The sequence below is a fragment of the Rhinolophus hipposideros genome, assembly GCF_964194185.1.
Source record: "Rhinolophus hipposideros genome assembly, chromosome: 1".
Lineage (NCBI taxonomy): Eukaryota > Metazoa > Chordata > Mammalia > Chiroptera > Rhinolophidae > Rhinolophus > Rhinolophus hipposideros.
Genome location: NC_138047.1, coordinates 60869211 through 60890780, shown reverse-complemented (window position 1 = coordinate 60890780; position 21570 = coordinate 60869211). Strand labels below are relative to the sequence as shown.

The following is a 21570-nucleotide window of genomic DNA, read 5'->3' as shown; positions in this document are numbered from 1 at the left end:
AAATATAGGTGTGACTAATGCAGTACCAGGACCTTGTAATAGGCTGTAGTAATGGCACCGAGCAGCTACGTGATATTGGGCAACGCCATTCATTTCTTTGGGTGTCAGTTTCCTCATAGAAAAATAAGGGTGGAAGTTTGGGGACAACTCAATCATCCCAAAGGCCTGTACTGTCCTAAACTGTGACTCTAAGGTCCAGTGAAACGCTGAGCTGCAGGACTCAGCTGCAAACACCAGGGACCGTAACTCGGTGGTGATAGACAGTAGTTTTGGGGAAGTGGGTGACACAGCAAACATCAAAAACACCTACAACAGGTTGCTCCGGGTCATTTCTGCCCCTCAGCCTTCATGGGCAATATTAAGTCTAGGGTTTCACTGCTATAGTGATCCAGATAATTCAGGCTGAAGACTTAGAGACTTAGAGACTTAAAGAAAACAAAGCCACTTTTAAGAAGAAAGGGTATAAATTTGCCACACAGAGATTTTTTTAAAACTAGGATAGTTCAAGAGTGAATAGCTATTTAGCAAATAACTAAATACACTTGGAAATCTCAAGAACTTATTTAGCTTATGATAACTGATTTAAAGATGATACTAAAAATTACATTGTTGTCACTCTCAAAAAGTGAAGATAGACTAGCTAATAGTTTAAAAAGCTGAGTTCAAAAGTTCCCAAACTTTTATGGTACTTTAGTGACTCAGTAATTTTTTTCACAGTGTACCTAGCCCAAATACCTAAGAGTTTCAATTATTAAGTTGTAATTAGGTCCAAACACCCTAACAGTAATAATTCTCGTAATGTCGATTTGTTTCCCTTGCAAATTGAAAAGATCCTGTGTGCTCTTATGAGTAGGGTTGCCTGGTTCAATTTGAATTTCAGTGAAACATATATATATATATATATATATACTTTATTTTTACTCTAAGTATTTCCTAAATGTTGCATAGGACATACACTTAAAATTATTCATTATTTATCCGAAGTTCAAGTTTAACTAGATGTCCTATATTTTTATTTGCTAAATCTGACTACTGTGCCTGCCAGTGAATTCACTGTGGCTCTCCAGGATACTTTGGCACAAAGTTTGGAAGCCACAGTCCTATAGCTCTAGGCCAGTTTTTAATGTGAAATTCTATTTATTTAAAGTTAAAAAACTCATATACATGAATCTTTCAAAAAATTGTTTTAAATTATAATTAAATTCACCAAAATATTTTATGACTGATTTTGTAAGTAGAGATATTTAGATTATGAAGAGTGGGGCTTATGTTGACTAATGAAGGTCTGGCCTGTGCATGTGGAGCGCTGAGCTGTACAATGTAGTTTCCCCAATTCACCTGGGGTCACTTGAACAAAATCTTAGTGCCAGACCAAAGCTTCTGGTACCTTCTGTGAGAATTGCTTCAACAGCTGCGGCAAATGAAGTTACATTCTCTTTTCTTTTTTTTTTTCAATTTGCCAGTCCAATTTTGTTTTCTTATTCATCATTACAATCATTCATTAGGATGGGAATTCTTGCAGTTTAACAGAAATAGTAATTCATTATAAAGAAAAAAGCTGGAGGCCTTCTTCTCTGTGGTACTGACCTAAACATTAAATTCGTGTTTTTCTTTTAGGAAGCTCAGTGGATATACTGTACACTTTTGCAAAGTGCTCCAAACTGGACTTGATCTTTGGTCTAAACGCCTTACTCCGAACAGCAGATTTGCGGTGGAACAGTTCTAATGCTCAGTTGCTCCTGGACTACTGTTCTTCTATGAGTTATAATATGTCTTGGGAACTAGGCAATGGTAAGAATCCCTTCAATGGTGAATAAGGACATTCCTCTTTAGCATTATTTGTTGCCTTTTATGACATTCTTTTTAATATTAGTAAATATACTTCAGGCTTGGCACATTTGTACAGTACTCAACAATGCAACTTTTGGAATTGCTTATGGCAGAGAACTCCTTTGTATATCCCAGAACCTATTGCTAATCCCAATTGATGTTATGGTTGAGCTGAGGAATAGTTGGAACCAGCAACTTCCACAGCTCCCAAGATCCCTTGGAATTTTCAGGTCACTTAGGCCTATTATGCTCTGCAGTCTGGACTCAGCAAAACTGTAAAGCAGGCGGTTTGTTTTTATCCTTCTATTCCCTTCTGTGTTTCTCAACTTGTCAGTTAACCTCAGCAACCCCATCCCAACCCTCACGATATGCTCAAGCTACATGTACCCAGTATAGAATGACCCTGATCGTCTTCTCCATCACTCTTTTTCTTTTTTTTTAAATAGAGATGAATGTGGATACAAGACATTTTTTTTTATTGGGTTAGGGGAACAGGACTTTATTGGGGAACAGTGTATACTTCCAGGACTTTTTTTCAAGTCAAGTTGTCCTTTCAATCTTAGTTGTCTTTCAATCTTAGTTGTGGAGGGCGCAGCTCAGCTCCAGGTCCAGTTGCCATTGATAGTTGCAGGGGGGCAGCCCACCATCCCTTGCAGGAGTCGAACTGGCAACCTTGTGGTTGAGAGGACGCACTCCAGCCAAATGAGACATCCGGGAGCTCAGCGGCAGCTCAGCTCAAGGTGCCAGTGTTCAATCTTAGTTGCAGGGGGTGGAGCCCACCATCCCTTGCAGGACTCAAGGAATTGAACTGGCAACCTTGTGGTTGAGAGCCCACTGGCCCATGTAGGAATCGAACCGGCAGCCTTCGGAGTTAGGAGCACGGAGCTCTAACCACCTGAGCCACTGGGCCTGCCCCTTCTCCTTCACTCTTACAAGAATCTTATAAATTCTAACTGAAGTGCTAGTGATTAGCCCCATTCATTCAAACGTATTTACAATGCTTTTCCCACCCATCAGCCGATGGAACTGAAGATGCAGTAATATGAGCACATACTATATTCCAGGCACTGTTCTGAGCATTTAATAAGTATCAGCTTATTTTATCTTTATAGCCACCTTGAGGTGCATACAATTATGACCTTCTTTTCACAGATTACAAGAAACACAAATAGTTAGCTAACTACTTGCATGGTACTGGGCAATTCTTAGTTAGAGGCCTCGTAGAGGAGTTAGGATTTGAACCCAGGCAGTCTGGATCCAGAGCAAGGTTTCTGCTCTCTTGAGACTTCTGTTTTAGAGGTAGGGAGCCAGACCAACAAGAAAATAAGCAAAGACATAACACATGTCTTTAATGGTATGTGTTATGGTAAAGTCTAGCAACAGATTTTGGGATCAGGTTGCTGAGGATAACTGGCAAGTTGAAGCACAGAAAACAGAATAGAAGGGTAGAGGCAACCATGTCTTAACTAGATGCTGAACAACTTTATGACAGCAGCTATATGAATCATAGGTCATCTGAACGCATCCATACCCATCTCTATACATCCCTCCTACCCTGCTTTTCTACCCTATCCATCCCTAACTCCTGCTCTTCAGAGTAAGATAAAATAGTAATGTCATTATGTTTCCCTCTTTTTGGGCCCCATTTTGTAAAGAGAAGGTCTGGTTTCCAGGATGAAGTTGTATTTGGGAAGTAGATTGGACACTTTCTATGCTTCCCTCCCATCTCTTCAGCTTTGCTACTTCCAGGCTCACTTGCAGATATAATTTGTGAGTAAATATTCTCAGTGAGACTTTTAATTGCATTGTATAGAAATTGGTTTTTAAATGTCTTTCCCTACCACAATTTCTTTAAAAAGCAAATTAGGTTATTAAATACTGGATGCAGACTATTTCCCAAATATCCTTTGGTTTAATGTTTCCATTATTAATTTCAAATTGTTTAAATACCACTTCGTACTTTAGTTACATAATTCAAATTTCTGCTCTTCTGGAATATCTTCTTTATAACTAGATGTTTTTCTGTCCTTGACTTTGGATTCTAACTCTGTGTAATTTGAAAAATGTTTGGTTGCGTTTATATGTGGCTATAGTGTTTGCTTTTAAATAAGAAATTTCTAGGTAGGTGATTATTTTGAAAATTGCTCTTTCAGAACCTAACAGCTTCCAGAAGAAAGCTGGTATTTTCATCGATGGATTGCAATTAGGAGAAGATTTTATTGAGTTGCATGAACTTCTAGGAAAATCCACTTTCAAAAATGCAAAACTTTATGGTCCTGATGTTGGCCAGCCTCGAGGAAAGACTGTTAAGATGCTAAGGAGGTAAGAGCTCCAGGAAGCAGAACTATCTTTCATAAAAATAATATTTCTCTCTGGTGGAGAATCCTCAATAGTCCATCTGTTGTTAAACAGTTTGCTTCCTGACTAGATGGTTTACCAAAAGAGGAGACATTGACTTCTCAGAATACCAAGGATTAGGGGCAAATGGTACCTATGATAAAATTTGTATCCAAATTAGGGAGTTTGTGTTTGCCTGATCCTAAAGTAGTAACCAGCCCGTTTCTAGGGAATAAAACTCTTGTGCATATACTGAGGGTGCCAAAAAAAATGTATACACATTTTAAGAAAGGAAAAAACTGTATTAAAATTGTAATACTCAATATATACTGATAACAAAAGATGACTACAAGTCACGTTTGACTTCTGGAATTACAAGAGGTGCTCAAAGTGGTTACCACCAGCGTCCAGATACTTCTGACTACAGCAAACTACTGCTTGAGCAACACTGACCAAAGTGTCCACTTGTATCACTGCGCATGCCATTTCAATTTCTACACACAGTACCATGAGTCTCAAATTTATCACGAATGCGTGCATTTGTTAGGCATGTTGGAGATTCTGTTGCATACTTGCACCTCCATTGTCGTTGTATTTCCACAACATTCTCGAATTTCAAATATCACTTCAAAATTGTCTTATGCTCCTCAAACGACAACCATGCTTCTGCCATTTTCTTTGTCCTCCCTGTCGCACGGTGACACTAGCATTCATTTGATTAGCACCATCTTTTGAGCGAACGTCATACTACACATTGCTACTGTAATTCAATTCAACTTTAAAAAGTAATACATAGATAACATCTCTTAAAATGTGCATACTTTTTGATACCCCCAGTATATTGTGTATATGAATTAAGTGATAACATAATAGATTATTTTTTTTCTAGTTTCCTGAAAGCTGGGGGCGGAGTGATTGATTCAATCACGTGGCATCAGTAAGTATGTCTGCTGCTCTTCATACTAAGAAAGTAATGCTAGCTTTACTTCTTATCTAATAATGAAACAATTATTTCCATTTAACTGCTAATTGACTTTACAGTTCCAGTAAGAAACAAATAGTGTCTCAAGCAGGACTTTACTAGGATTTTAATATTAATAAAACAAAAATTTCAACTTGTTTTAAATAATGTGATGGTTTCTACAAGATCAAGGGACACTTATTTAACTCCTGGGACAGAGAAGTAGGTAAAGCCAATATGCTTGCCAAAGGACAGGTAACCCAAAAGTACCTGCACTTGGGTCTTCTCAAGACAGAATAATTGATCCCCTTCCATCTTGGTCTCTCCTAAGCAGAACTTCTGCCTTCTTTTTTATAACAAAGAGTGGGAAAAGGTAGGAAGGAGAGCACATTTGGCCAATTAACTTAGAAGCAGAAAATAAAGGTTGCTATTTTTTTCTGAGTATTCTCTGAATAATTTAGCTACTACTTGAATGGACGAATTGCCACCAAAGAAGATTTTCTAAACCCTGATGTGCTGGACACTTTTATTTTATCTGTACAAAAAGTTTTCCAGGTAAGAGTCTTTTTTTCTTTTTAATATAAAACCAGAATCCTTATTCTCTAGTTTAGCTGTTCTAGTGTGTGTGTGTGTGTGTGTATGTGTGTTTGTGTGTGTGTGTGTGTGTGCGCGCGCACTTATGTGCTTTTCTAATCTTAGAGAACAGGTACTAGGTCGTACTCACCTTCGGTCCCCCTTAACATCAAGACTTATCCATGTATGTTGATTAAAAATTAAAAATACTTCTAATAGCCTTTTGGTTAAATGAACTTCCCTAGGCCATAAGAATGGGATTATTTACATTCCTTTCACACCCAGTATTCCAATAAAAGTAAATTGCCCAAGACCTAAATGGCTGTGAACTGTTGTGTAACAATATTGGATGGGTGGGTCTGGGAATACAAGGATTTGACTGTCCTTAATACTCAACACCATCATTTGTCAGTTTGTTTGCAATGACCATGGAGACCTTCCTGTTCCACAGGTTGTTAAGAAGACCAGACCCCACAAGAAGGTTTGGTTGGGAGAAACAAGCTCTGCATATGGGGGTGGAGCGCCCTTGCTGTCCAACACCTTTGCGGCTGGCTTTATGTGAGTGAAGTAGCACTCGCCTCAGGGATCAGGTTGCGCATGCTCCTATTCCATTCAGTTAAAACCATTCATCTGCCAAAAATGTGATCAGAGATGGTTTCTATGGCTGAGCCCCAAACTTCATGCCAGATTTTGCAAGAAAATGACTTACTAAAGCTTGTTGGACATCTTTAACGTATGTCCCAAATTAATCATTGTATGAATGAATTGTATTAGAAGTGTTGTTCCTTCAGGATGGTCCATAAACATGCCAAGGATTTCTCCTTTAAAGAGGTACATTGTAAAAAATAAAAATAATAATAATAATAATAATAATAATACATTGTAAAGGAGTGTATCTAGAGCCTTGCCTCTGAGAAGGATGCTAGTACACATAGCTACACAGTATTTGTAGATTCCCGAGAAGTTTAGAGCCTGAAGTATGAGGTCACACCAGAGGGGCTGCCAATAAATTTAAAGATTGACTAAATCACCTCCTCATCCAACCAGGACAAACTTGATTGCTTTAAACAACCGGTTAACGTACATTCCATAACGCCATGAACACTCTTAATCTATAGTTCTATATCTTCACATTGAGACTTACTCTTTCTTCTCCTACCTTCATTCTTATGAGCCCAGACTAAAGCACAAATTGTCTGTGCTCATGGGGTAGAGGCATGAGGTGTAGAGAAAAGAATGGAAATGTTTGCTTTGCCATTAGCTAAAGATGGGGAGCAGGAGGTGTCCATAAAAAAGCTAGGTGTGATTCTACTTACTTCACATTTTACTACTGCTGACTACAAGCAACCTTGTAGTTTTTAGACCTCCCATGGGGATGGGGTATCCCAAAGGGCAAGGAATAATTGTTTAATTGTAGATGCTGTCTTACCCTGAAGGGGATTTCTGTGGCATATTAATAATCTTCCAGGATTTGTTATCATGCACAAGTGTGAAAACATGTGAAGAGACGGATAGTCTCCATTTCATTTGAATGACTTGTTTACAATTAATACCATTTTTTTCTGGTTTCCTGTCAAGTCCTCCCACATAAATGAATAAAACAGAATAGTATATAATTAGAATTGAGTTATTTAATTTTCCAAACCTGAAGAAAGCTGGACCTCACTCTTCCAGGTGGCTGGACAAGTTGGGCCTTTCAGCCAGAATGGGCATTGAAGTGGTGATGAGGCAAGTGTTCTTTGGAGCTGGAAACTACCACTTAGTAGATGAAAATTTTGAACCTTTACCTGTAAGTGATCATTATTTTTCTATTTCTGTTAATTGGTGAGGGTACATCTTTTATTAATTTCATATGAATAGTCAATCCTCTCAATAAATTCAGTGCTGTCAATAAGTAGCCAAACCATAAAAAGTTGAATTAGAAGAAACATTAGAAATCATCCATTCTAACATTTGTTTGTGTCTCAAGAGAAGAAATTGAAACCCAGGAATAATGTTTTTAATGTGGGCCATTTGGGGCATGGTGTGGGCTTTTTTTTTTTTTTTTTTTTTTTTAGGAGGGCGCAGCTCACAGTGGCCCATGTGGGGACTGAACCAGCAACCTTGGTGTTATCAGCACCACACTCTAACCAGCTGAGCTAACCGGCCACCCCATGGTGTGGGATTTTTTAAAATGAGATCATATGAAATTTTATGACTCCAATTTTATAAGATATCAAACTCGGATCAAAAAAATGTTTTACAAAGTAAACCAAAGTTAAAACTGCCACAATATCCAGGGCTTTTTTATATCATGAAATCATAATTTACTTACTTCAAGATAAGCTAGTACCACGTATTTGTTCTCACCTTAAGAATTGGTTATTTTGTTAACAATCTTCAAGATATTTATGAATAGCATCTCATTTTCACACTACCTTTAACTGCCTCTAGTGCTAGATCAGAAATTGTAGCCTTTCTATGTAAATAGCCACCTATATATATATGATATAGATATAGCTGTGAGAAATCAAAAACCCTTATTTTCATAGTTAAAATGTCATTTGAGGATATCTGTTTTCTACAGTTAATTTCTAAGGGGGTTAGGAATATTGTGGAAAAACTAAATTTGTGAAAAGCACATGCCAAAATATAAGCTAGGCTTCTGTGGTTTGTAGATAGATTTCCCAATAAAATTGCTTTTATTCTGTAGTCCAAGCTCATGGAGCACACTGTTCATAACTTTTAGAAAATTCTTAGAAAAATGATCTTGCACAGAGGAATCTATCTTTCTCGAGTATATTATGAGCCATCTCTAGAGGTAAACCAAACATGATAATTTCATTAGACAAATGTCCAAAATCTACTGTTGGCCCTTTCTTAAATGGACCTTGAACAAGGAAGGTAAATAGATAGTTTTTACTAAATTCACTTTGAGTACACTGTCTAGAACTTAACCAGGTTATCCTGTCATTTGTTGTAAATAGTGCCAGCTATTTGTTATAAAATCCTTTTTTTATAAAGATTGTTATAAGTCTTTGTTATAAAATCTAAATCTTCTCAGTGCCCAAACATAAACCTTTGGCTTAAGAACCCTTTGTATATGGACTAAATATACTTCCTCAAGTTCACAGTCAGCTAGAAAACCTTGCAAGAATAAATGGAAACCTTGACACCTGCAAGAATCCAAGGGATTTGGTCTTAAACCCATTCATTGTACATGATTGTTTTCTTATTTGATTTCCATAACAATCCTGGAAGGTGGCAAGGCAGGTGTCTTAGACCCAATTTTTAGATGAGGAAGTTCTAATTGAAGTGAAGTCGGGTGATTTGTTAGAGGCCACACAGTTGTCGCATATTACTCTAAAGAGTCCGTACAAATCCTGGCTCCGTTGCTTGTATACTTTCTACCCTTCAGTCACTGAACCATGCGAAAGCTGTGTTTCCTTTGAAAACATTTCATTGATTCCACTCTTGTCGCAAGTGAAAATCTGAATTTAAGCAGAGAAACCAAAACTGTTTGCCCTGTTGAGCCTACTTACCCTCAGCTCAAAAAGGAAGAGTTGGGGTATATATCAAATGGTTTTTTGTTTTTTTTAACTTATTATTATGAAAAATTTCAAAGTAGAGAGAAAATTATATGACGCCCCAATCTGGTTTAATCTATAATCCTACCCACTCCTCACTTCCCTTCTATGGGATTACTTTCAAGCAAATCTCAGATATATCACTTTATCTGTAAATATTTCAGTTTATGTCTTCTCTGTAAAAACATAAAGTATCATTATCAGAACTTAAAATATTAACAGTAATTCCACAATATCATCAAATATGTAGTCAGTGTTCCACATTTTCCTTATTGTCTCAAATGTTTTTAATAGGTAGTATGTTCAAATCCGCAAGGTCCACGTATTGCATTTGGTTGCTGTATCTAACTCTATTAATCTTTAAGTTCTCCTTCTCTTTTTTTGTCCCTTGGTATTTATTAATTAAAGAAACCAGGTAATTTGTTTTATAGTGTTTCCCACATCCTAGATTTTATTCCTGTATCATTAACATGTTCTTCTATCCCCTGTATTTCTTGTAAACTAGTAGTTAGAACTAGAGGATTGAGCTTATTCAGGTTTTGTTTTGTTTTGTTTTGTTTTGTTGTTTTGTTTTGTTTTGTTTTGCAAGAGTTCTGATGATGTTGTGTGCTTCTATCAAGAGACATGTAATGTCTGGTTGTCTCTCTCTTTTTTACCTTGATAGCTACTAATGATGATTGTTGCCTAACCCATTAATTTATTAGGGGGTTATAAGTCTTTAAAGGAAATTATTTTAATGTCTTAAATAGATAAAACTTCTGTTTTAAAACGTGTGTGTGTGTGTCTAAAAGTTCTGCTTTGAGCTTTGCTTAGAATTCTTGTATGTCAGACAACAAAAAATATTTAAACTGCCTCTGAACCATGAATTGCGTTCTTGAGCTTTATCTCCTAGTGGGTATGGCCATCTGAATTGTGGAAACATAGTCCTCCAGTGATAAAAAGCAGCAGAAGATGAATCCTATTTAAATACCTCTAGAAAAACAGTCACATACTTTGTAGGATAACTATTTGCTCAACATTGTTTTTGTTAAATACTAAGTAAAGATCTATTTTTGTCCCTCCCCTTCCCAACCACCCCATCTAGGATTATTGGCTCTCTCTTCTGTTCAAGAAACTGGTGGGCACCAATGTATTAATGGCAAGTGTGAAAGGTCCAGACAGAAGTAAACTTCGAGTATACCTTCATTGCACAAACATCAACCAGTAAGTATGCAATATACTCTTTACCAACCAACAAGTTTTAATTAGTAAGCACATAACTTCCTACTCTAATGCCCTGTTGTCCTCTATCTACCCAGGGGGTCTAAGCTGTGTCATTGTTCTTTATGTTTTTCCATATTCATAGAAATATGGTGCCAAAGTCTAACTTAAAAAACATATCTTAAATGTTAGCATTTGCATTCTAGCAAAGATTTTCACAATGATTTTAATTGTCACAATACATAGTAGAAATATACTCTGAATTTCAATAAATAAAGAATGGTACAAATGTATTTTTATATGAACAATTATTTCATTGAATGACAATGAGTGAGTATAAATATATGTATAAGTTCAAATGAATGAATAAATATATGAATAACTTATCCCCTTGTATCATATCTGATACACTTAATAAAAAAGATGAATTAAAAGAAGGAGAACAACAAAAACAATCTTGTTTTCAAAAGTTTCGACCTAATTTCTGGGGTTGAAAAGCCATAGAGATTTTTGTAGTCCAGTATTCTGGTTTTTGGTAGCAAATATGTTCCTAAATCTCAGATATTTTTTTTTCCTCCTTATTTTCAGTCTGTCTTTCCTGATAGGATGATTCTAAAATATTAATTCTAGCCAAAATAACCACCTACCGTTTCCAGTTTCTGGTGAGTGGGAACTCTATGGATAGTGAGAGCCCCACTAGGAAGAAGTGAGGGAGTAGTTTGGATGGATAAATTCTGAAAAGTATCAATAGATTTAATTTTCTTGTTCATCTCACACTTTTCATAAGACTAGAAAAAGCCCGTTTATATGGTTTATAATTAAAATTCACAAGAACCTACAAAATTCACTTTTTACCATTTAACCTTCCTATGTTTGAAAACAAATGGGCTGACTAGCTTCCTAGCAACTCAGCCTGGCGAAGCAGCAAAGATCTCAGAGTGTTCTTGCCCAGAAAGTGGTGGTGTGAAGAGCAATACTTTTAATTACATTTTCAAATAGGACCACATCAGTGTTCTTATATTATCATAAATGGAAGGATAAAAAGAGGGCCCATCATCATTATAGATACTAATGCTTAGTATCCATAATTATATTTGTAATCAAGTTTCTAATTGCTTAAATTAAATAAATATTTTTATTGAGTTAATCTATTTGCTTTTAGCCCAAGGTATAAAGAAGGAGACTTGACTCTGTATGCATTAAACCTCCATAATGTCACCAAGCACTTGCAGTTACCATATTATTTATTTGACAAAAAAGTGGACAGATACATTGTAAAACCTTCAGGACCTGATGGATTATTTTCCAAGTGAGTATTTTTCCTTGTTCATTTCAAATTTTCATAAACACTAAATTTATTTATTTATAAACATTTATTTATCAGAATAGAGTTAATAAACACTTATTTATTTATCAGAATAGAGTTGATAGCGAGAAAAAGAAACTCAACTATTTCAAGTTCTGAGAATTCTTAATATTCAGGAAGTTTATATATGAATACTTATTACTACAGGTATAACTCAATCTGAGATTCCAAAGCAAAAAGATATGAACACAAACTAGCAGTTATCTTAGGGAATAGTTTGCATTTCAAAACAACTTGATATATCAAGACCACTCAATGCATTTAAATTATTTGCTCTAAAAAGAATTATAATTCTCCATAACACTATCACTAAAACAAAACATACATATATATAATTGCTATTGAGAACATGGGATTGGTGTAAAATATTATACTATGTGAGTTGGGTGCTATAATACTTATAGCATTAAAGTAGCATTTTTAATTAATTAGAGTAAGAAAAAAATGGCCAGAAATGTACATTTCAGGTGGGTTATTTGAAGTTGGTTCAAATACATTTTGGTTTTAAAAGCCAGTCACTGAACATGTCTTATAAAAGACCATATTCAACAGAATATCCAAGAATGACTATGAGCCTTGAAGAGTTAGGTGGACAGACATTGTCAGATTTCAGTCTAATGTGTGTTGGAAGGAGCTCTTTTCATCATAACTATTCTCATGTTACAGCATAAAAAAATCTAGAGTTTATAAAATTCTATATCCTCCCATCTTTGCAAATACTATATGAGTGATATTTTCAGTGACATTTTGCATCATAACCTGAACAAGAACAGTAAGCATGCTTTCTCCAAAGTCCTATCCCCTATAGACAAGCATTATTAACACTGGGTACCATTCCTTTATTTTCCACTATGCTTTATTTTACTATAACTGTAATCATACAACCTCTAATGGGAAAATGGGAGGGGGAACCATATGTAGCCTTTGTAGACATTTTTAATGGGTTGCATGTTTTGTAAAATTACCCATTTCCCTACTGTTTAAATCCCCCCCCACGTTGTAAATAATGCATATTTGGGTAACAGATACTTTTCTCTACTTGAGTTCTGACCCCTTTTGAAGTGGGCATTTTTAGCATACTGGTGTCTGATGCTGATAAGGGAAAAGCTTTTCTGAAATAATTGAATAATATTTGTAAAGTTGGACATGTCCTAGGAGATCATTTTAGTCCCACGTTAGGTGGGTATCTAAGGCCATTCAGCTCTCTTTGATTCCTCTTCTATTGGAGCTTGCAGCCTCTTCTGGTGACGGTTCTTTCTGGCAAGGATAAACTGAGTCTCTCTGTGCCTTTCTTCTGCTCTTAGTTCCGTTCTCCAGAGCAGAGGTTGGAAACTACACCTCATGCCTGAGAACAAGTTGGTGTAGAGGAAATTTTTTTCTCATTTTCTCATTTTCTGTGGAGGTGGTTGGCATTCACTCTGTTACTTTTTATTTTTAATTAGTTATCAACATTCAATTGACAACTACTAAAATATCTGGATTTCTAGTTTGTCTTTAAAAATGGATACTCTGGCAACTCTAGGCTTGTTTTTCCAATTAAATGGAGTTGAATTGGGATTGTTTACTTTAGGCAGGTCATTCATCTTTTTTACTTGCACTTGCATATGTTACTTCCTTGGCCCTTGTGGGCATTTGAGTTTGCTACCCTTAATCTGGAACCATGCCCAAAACCTCATTTTCTCCAAAATAACTCTCAAATATTTGAAGGACAATTGGATTGTCTTTCAGCTGTATTTCCTCAGACACTTCGCAAGCATGTCTTCTATTTCTTTGTCATCATGTTACTGACTTCAAAATTTGAAACAAGATATTACCCTCAAATAAAACCCTACCTTCATTGCCCCTCCCAGTACAGAAATAATCAGCATACTTTAAGCTCACACTCAGTACACTGATAGCATCCTTTAGCTACATTTATAGCTGATGAAATAACATAGGCTGATGTTATTAGTATCTTGCCCATATTTCATTCTTAACTCACAGCAGTATTAACTTACCATGATCAGATTTACCTTTGAACTCTGTAGCCTCTTTAAAAGTATTTCTGAAATGTTTTGCTGTACCTTGTAAGTGGTCCTTAATGTCGTGCAGAACAGCTCTTATCACTGTCAGAGATGTTTTCAAAACCTATTTTTGTTTGTGGTTTCCTGGTGATGGTCATGGCATTTCCTCCAGAGCCCATCTGAAAAACCTATGTGAGACAGGCATGAAAACAAACCCCACTGCCTGTGGAACAAGTACAGCCGCAATGCAGCCTGTTATCCTCCAGCTCGATCAGGGGCAGCTTATTGGCATGTCTTAAAGTACAGAGCCCAGAGCTGGACTACCAACCAAGGTTAAGTGGAACCCAGTTATTTTGCTGTCTGATAGTGAGGATAGAGTGTGAGAGAGCTTTAAAAAAGAAAACTTTATAATAATGCTAACTTGGAAACAACAAACGTCTAACATTAGATCATTAAGTAAATAACTAATATGTTCACACAGTAGAATCCTGTGCAGCCTGTAAAATGATGTGGGGGATGAATTTTTAATGCTGTGAGCAAATGTTAGGATGTGTTAAGGGAAAAAGAATCTAGATTTAAGAGTATACTCGTTTGGTTTAAATGAAAATATGTATGTGTTATACAGGCATAGGAAAGAGATGAAGGAATATACATCAAAATATTAAAAAATAGTTATGATTTAACAGGTTGCTTTTGTTATATTTATTTCTGAATAACAATGATAAATAATATTCTATAATGCTTATTGTATGCAATGCATTATTTTAAGTGCTCTACATATGTTACATGTATTACATATATGATGTACATATAACTCTGACATTAACTAATCTTCTAAATTTTCAACAATAAAAAAGTGCTAACTTTAAAAAAAAAAAAGTGCTAACTTTTTTCCATGATGTAAAAAGCATTTGAGAAAAAGATAATAGAGATATAAGCATCGTTTAGAATTATGGAAGTATAACTATCACTAGAACTACAAGCAGACTAAAGCATTCTTCCTAAGCTCTTGTCTATATTGCATTTATTGCTGTGAGCATGTATTCATTTGACTTAAATAATAATATAGGTGTATAAGAAATAACACTTGTGTTTAACCATTATTGACTCAGTTTTGAATTTGTATTCCAACAGTGAAATGCAAAGAAAACATAAATATTTTGGAATCTGTGGTTTAGCCAAACAAAATCTTTTTTGTTTCACCACTGCAATACACATCCTACCAAAATATCTTAACAATATAAAAAAAAATGAATACATACATCCTGAAGAAGGGGAGTTACAGGGTTATGGGCATAGTTACAAGTGGGAAGTTTCATGGACTGTCATTTTTTACGTTAAATTTATGAAATTTACATTCCATTCTATATATGTATTTGCTTTATATAAAAAAAGTTTTCAATTATTTCCCATTAAGTAAATTGCCACAAATCCGAAAGTTATGTCATATTTATCATTTTTCTACTTCCATCATGTTGCCTAATATAGATTACCTGTGTTCCATTTTCTGTAAAGGACCAGACAGGAAATATTTCAGGCTTTGCAGACCATATGGTCTCTGTCACAACTACTCAACTCTACCACTGTGGCTTAAAGAATATCTAGGTCTAATATGTAACTGATATAGTACTGAAATACATGTTATGTAATATACGCTGTCACAAAAACTTTTTTTGGTCTTAAAAAGATCTCACGACTTTTATAGAGCAGGTGGAGCATGGACAACTGGGCTAACTTAGACGTGTCCTTCTCCTTTGCAGATCTGTCCAACTCAATGGTCAAACTCTGAAGATGGTGGATGATCAAACCCTGCCAGCTCTGATAGAAAACCCTCTCCGCCCAGGAAGTTCTCTGGGCTTGCCAGCTTTCTCGTATGGATTTTTTGTGATAAGAAATGCCAAAGCTGCTGCTTGCATCTGAAAATGAAAGGCATACACTAGCCCTGAGACTGAATTTTTCAAGTGTATTGAAAGAAGGAAAGCAAAACTCAAGCCACAGGAAGGCAAGCGGATACATTACAAATCAACTAGTGGGAGCTTTAGAGACACTGGGACACTCAGTGCTAGACTTAGCAGAGTATTTTGTTCTCTCTAAGTAGACCACTGCTAATAAGAATACCTTGTGCCAAACACTATGCTTGTACTTTGCATGTACTATTTTAATTTAAGTTAGTAAAAATGTATATGAATGTTCCCAGTATAGCCAGGATGCAAGTAAGTGAAAGACATATTACTAGTTTTAAGAAACTGCTTAGTTGTTTTTATTTTTAAAAACAGTTATTAGCAGATTATCAGATTCTTTCCTCCATATTCAGTCTCTATGGGCTCCCATCAGAACGTTTACTACTAAACTTCACATTGTTTATAAAAAAGAGACAATCTCTTTGCACCTTAACAGAGAGCTAGATTCAGCTGCTGCTTGTCTCTATTCTGTTTGTCTTTCTCAGCAATACTATGTAAGAGGACAGATGGTTAGATGTGATAGTATAAAAAAAATGATTAATGACAACTCACAGGGAAGGAATTTAAATGAAATAAAAAACAATTATGGCTGAAATTGATTTACCAAGAGGAAAAAATTTAATTCAATACATTATTGCCATCAGTTAATGTTTACTTTTGTTCTACATTTAGTTCTTATTTTAGTTCAAGAAGCCTTTGGCAGCAAGTAACAGAAAACCGTGATTCAAATGGCTTAAACAGTAAGGATGTTTATTATACCAAGTAACAGGAAGTTCAAACAGGGTGAGCTCCACAGCTCAGTATATCACCAAGCAACAAGGTTCTTTCTCTGCTCTGCTACCTTTAGTATTGGTTTCATTCTCAAGCTGGTGGCATGGTGGTTGTAGCTATTCCATGGACCCATTCAGACCTAGCAGCACCCGGAGAAAGAAGGTGAACAATTTTTATGTATCTCCATGATAGACTTGAAGAACCCTTCCGCAGAGACTCTCCAGCAAACCTCGCGCGTCCTCGTGTCTGATCGGTCAGGAATAGGTCACGTGGCCATTCTCCCGGTCACTGCCAACATCAATGAGATTCCTAGAATTGTCTGCCAGTTCTCTTTTGGAATGGAGAGGCTGTTAGGAAGTTTATGGCACTGACTTCTACAGTTCTGTGCTTTTATCAGTGACAGAATGTGTTATTTTCTCCCGTATTTTAATTTTTAGAAATACAATCTTCTTTATATTTATGCCTGCTATGAATAATGTCTCAATTAAATTTAATTACATTTATAAGAGGCTAATATAAAACTTAAAGTTTGGATGTTTGAATACCCTTAAATTTTATATGTAAGTGGTTTTTGTATTTTCACATTTGAAATAAAAGCAATTTTTATAACCTCAATATTGCTTGATTATTTTTTCAATAAAGCTTAAGCCTACAGATCATTACACTTAGAAGCTTTGTTTTTCTTTACTGCATTGCTTATACCTCCTACCATGTTTTTCCAAAAATAAGACATGGTCTTATATTAAGTTTTGCTCTAAAAGACACATTAAGGCTTATGTTCAGGGGATATCCTCCTGAAAAATTATGCTAGGGCTTATTTCAGGGAAACATGGTGGCTTCATTTGTCCTTTCAGGGAGTCCTTTCAGTCTCCCTAACACCAAAAAAGTTTACCTTGAAGAAGAGAGATCATTAGGCACAAACAGAATTTCCTTCCTCATCATGTAGATTCAATCATGATCCATCATGTAGATTCAATCATGATCGAATTCCTGTTCTATTTTTCTTTTCCCTTTCTCTTTGCCACTTAATAAGTTCAAAGCCGAATTTTTTCACTTGTATATTAATAATAATCATCATCTCTTAATTGTTCTCCCTGACTTTGCTTAAAATTCTTAAATGGCTTCCCATCTCTTACAGGTACACAATGTCCTCTATAACCTGGCACCTGCTTATTTCTTCAGCCTCAACTTTTGTCATTCTCCCCATAAATTCTGTTCCTCACCCCATACACTGGTTGAGAAGTCTGAATAAACAGCCTCTTTTACCTTTTGCTCCTGTACCTTTGGTGCTTCTCCTTCTGCTCTCCACCTGAACTAGTCTAACTCTCTTCTCTATGTAGCAAACTTGCACATTTATTAAGACCCAGCTCAAACATCAGTTTCGATACCTCCCCTATTATTCAAGTAGCTCTAATCATATTTCTTTGCTCCTATAGAAGTTTGGACATTTATTATAACACTTATGATGCATCTTAATTGTATCCTTATATATCTTTTTTTTTTTTTTTTACAGGTAAAATTCTTTATTGGTCAGATACCGTCACCTGGACAAACAGCGGAGCTAGAGGTACAGACAGTTGTATGTTAGGGAACATTTTTACAGAATCTATACATAACGTTACATAAACTAAGTATGTATTGTTCCCTACAGAGGAGTTGGCCATTTCTAACAGACTGCAATGTACCTTTATCATTTAACATAGCATATACCATGTTTCCCCGAAAATAGGGCCTAGCTGGACCATCAGCTCTACTGCGTCTTTCAGAGCAAAAATTAATATGAGACCCGGTCTTATTTTAATATAATATAAAACTGGGTCTTATATTAATTTTTATTCCAAAGATGCATTAGAGCTGATGATCCGGCTAGGTTTTATTTTCGGGGAAGCATGGTACATATATGAGGTCGAACAATTAAGTTTGAGAACTCATCCTAGAAAAAGTGCTATATACCTCATTGCTGAATATCATTATGGTCACCTTCGAAGTACTCCCCTTGGGAAACTATGCACTGATGCCAGTGCCTAGTCCACCCTTCAAAGCAATTTTGGAAATATTTTTCTGGAATGGCCATCAGAGCTGTATTCAGATTACCCTTGATATCCTGAATGTCTTCAAAATGTCTTCCTTTCAATATTTCCTTTATCTTCAGGTAAAGAAAGTCGTTGGAGGCCAGATCAGGTGAGCAGGGAGAGTGTTCTGATGCAGTTATTTGTTTACTGGCTAAAAACTCCCTCACAGACAGTCCTATGTGAGCTGGTGTATTGTGATGCAAGAGCTATGAATTGCTGGCAAAAAGTTCAGGTCGTCTAACTTTTTCACGCAGCATTTGCAGCACTTCCAAGTAGTAAACTTGGTTAACTCTTTGTCCAATTGGTACAAATTCATAATAAACAATCCCTCTGATATCAAAAAAGGTTAGCAACATCGTGGCAACGATGACAATCACAAACTTGATTGTCAGACCTCGTATGCATATACTGTGTTTCCCAAAAAATAAGACCTAGCCAGACCATCAGCTCTAATACGTCTTTTGAAGCAAAAATTAATATAAGACCTGGTCTTATTTTAATATGAGACCAGCTATAATATAATGTACTATAATATAATACTGGGTATATAATAATATAATATAATATAATATAATATAATATAATATAATATAATATAATGTAATATATACCGGGTCTTATATTAATTTTTGCTCCAAAAGATGCACTAGAGCTGATGGTCTGGCTAGGTCTTATTTTCAGGGAAACGTGGTATAAATAGATTATATAATTATTTATTACAAATAAACTGTAGTTTCACATCTGTCAAAAATGGATCCTGCTTTGCTGGTAACCACAAGATGGCCTCAGGGTTTTTTTGAAAATTAATTTGGGGAAGGTATTCAATAATGTTGTAAAGATTTTGTTGGGTATCCGATGGACATGCGTCCTATTTGGGAGACCACCTCAGGGATACTGTGGATACCTGATCATGGCATTGTACACCAGAAGCTAAACATTAATGAATGCCAACTATAATTTTATATATATAATGTGATGGTTCAGTGTGAGGTCGGAGGGATAGTGGATGGGGGGAGGGGGGTTCACAGTGTGAGGGATATAAATGATGAACGTCTAAGTATTACCTTGTCTTGCACACCTGAAACTAATAAATAAATAAATAAATAAATGGATCCTGCTTTTACATGAATGGTCGGTCAGGTTCTGAATGTACAAGAGTCATGTGCTTAGTTTGTTCATGCAAAGCTCATACATACATCACTAAGTACTTTAAAAATAGAATGGTCTTTTGAAAAAACCTGTTGAGATTTAGAGTTAGTAAAACAGTATGAAACTAACAAAATACATAGATAGAAATTAGGAAGTGATATATACTGATGGGAAGTTCTGGGTATGTGGAGGAGTGAGGGGAAAAAGGGTACATTCGGTCTTCCCCATAAATTCTGCCAGGAGATAAGAGACTTCAGAACTAAGAGATGGCTGGGGCCACTCGGAGTCCAGAGGAGGTGGGTCTGGTAGGTTGCTATCCATTTCAGGCTTGGAGTACCACAGAAGATTTTATCCTACCCACAGGAACCTTTCTTACTCCAGAAAATAGAAAAGATCAGTTCCCACTGGAGATGAGGACACCAGTATCCCCTCCTGTGCGGGTTGTCCTAAACGGCTAGACGGGAGCAGTGGTGCTAGGGGAGCAGTGCAGACCAACCTGCCGGGTAAACCTCGTTCCCATGAACACAAACTTTCCAAAAAAAGAAATCGGATGTTCAGTTAAATATTGGTACTGCCTGTGTGGAAACCTCTAGTCATCCTGATGGTCTCCATGCAGATGAAGAACTGGTGGCTCTGGCCCCCTTCACTCAAACGTCTTGTAATGGCCAACCGGCCTCACGCTAGGCACCATGTCGATGCAGAGTTTCACCTTTAGGCAAATACGATGAGGGCGGTCAGCACAACTGTGCTGCCGTCCAGGTACCAGGTCGCCTGCGTTATGCTGGAACACCTCTGCACTCAGAAGAATGGAGAAGCCCATCACGCCTCCCAAGAGGGAGGTAAACCCATCTGTTATGATTGCTCTGTTGGTCAGAACCTTCCCCAGCATAAACTTCAACACAGCCTGGATGCTGCGAAGGATCCCATTTAAAATGGAGACGCTATTGAATAGAAATCATCCACCACCTCTGGGAGCAGCCCAGTTGAGAGGTCATGGATGGCTTTGACTACAATATATGGATGACAGAAGGACTATCATCCTCAAGATGACACAGGCTATGTATTCTCTATGGGCAGAGTGTACAGTGGCCGCATTGCTGTAACACCACAGGACAATTGCCAATGACAGGACATCAAGAATGGCATCAATTGTAAACCAAAAGCAGGAGCACTGTACGTCATAAAGGAGATAGCTTGCAGGGTTATGGGAGTAAAACTGAGATGGTGAGTCACCCAGAAACGTATAACACTCAGAAGCCGGTTCCACTCCTAGGATTGGAGTGACAAGGCGAGAAGACAGTGTCTCTAGAGCCAGCAGGAGGTGGAACTCTGCAAGAGGTACTGTCCCAGAAACAATTGACTGCTGAGCTGCAATGCCAGAGACTCAGAGCCCAGACACAGGGAGCAGGGAAAGACATAGACATCTTTCTAACTTGACCCTAAGCTCATAAGAAAGGTACAGTCTTAATCATCTTTGTATTCCCTGTACTTAGCATATTTTCTGGCCCACAGTAGCCACTCAGATGTTTCCTTAATGACAGAAAAGAGCATTCAAATTTGAAACTAGCTTAGGTGTTTTGATTTTGAATACACAGAAAAAAATTAATGATATTTAATGATATTTAATTCCTGAAAAGGTATTGTCTGCTAACTTTTAAGACTTTTCAAATTATCACTAGTGAGCTCTTACTAATGGTGAATGGTTATGTAAAGAACTAGCGGCATGGTTATGTGAAGAAAAAAATGCCCTCAGTTACATATTAATGAAAATTGCATTATTA

The 21570-nt window shown here is 36.5% G+C and overlaps 1 protein-coding gene and 1 pseudogene across 2 annotated transcripts in view; one reads left to right on the top strand and one right to left on the bottom strand.

Moving 5' to 3' along the window:
• Positions 1-17183, top strand: part of HPSE (heparanase) — a 34954-nt gene extending 17771 nt beyond the window's left edge. The window contains exons 4-12 of the mRNA XM_081051515.1: positions 1618-1791; positions 3984-4152; positions 5057-5104; positions 5590-5683; positions 6153-6259; positions 7376-7490; positions 10352-10470; positions 11630-11776; positions 15597-17183. Of these exons, the coding sequence (XP_080907641.1) occupies positions 1618-1791; positions 3984-4152; positions 5057-5104; positions 5590-5683; positions 6153-6259; positions 7376-7490; positions 10352-10470; positions 11630-11776; positions 15597-15756 (1133 nt within the window). The 3' untranslated portion in view covers positions 15757-17183. The remainder of the gene's footprint in view (positions 1-1617; positions 1792-3983; positions 4153-5056; positions 5105-5589; positions 5684-6152; positions 6260-7375; positions 7491-10351; positions 10471-11629; positions 11777-15596) is intronic.
• A 3249-nt stretch (positions 17184-20432) lies between these two features.
• On the bottom strand, positions 20433-20971 carry LOC308499349 (transmembrane protein 163-like; annotated as a pseudogene). The gene has a single exon. The product of its transcript is annotated as a transmembrane protein 163-like (transcript).
• Positions 20972-21570: the final 599 nt, after the last annotated feature.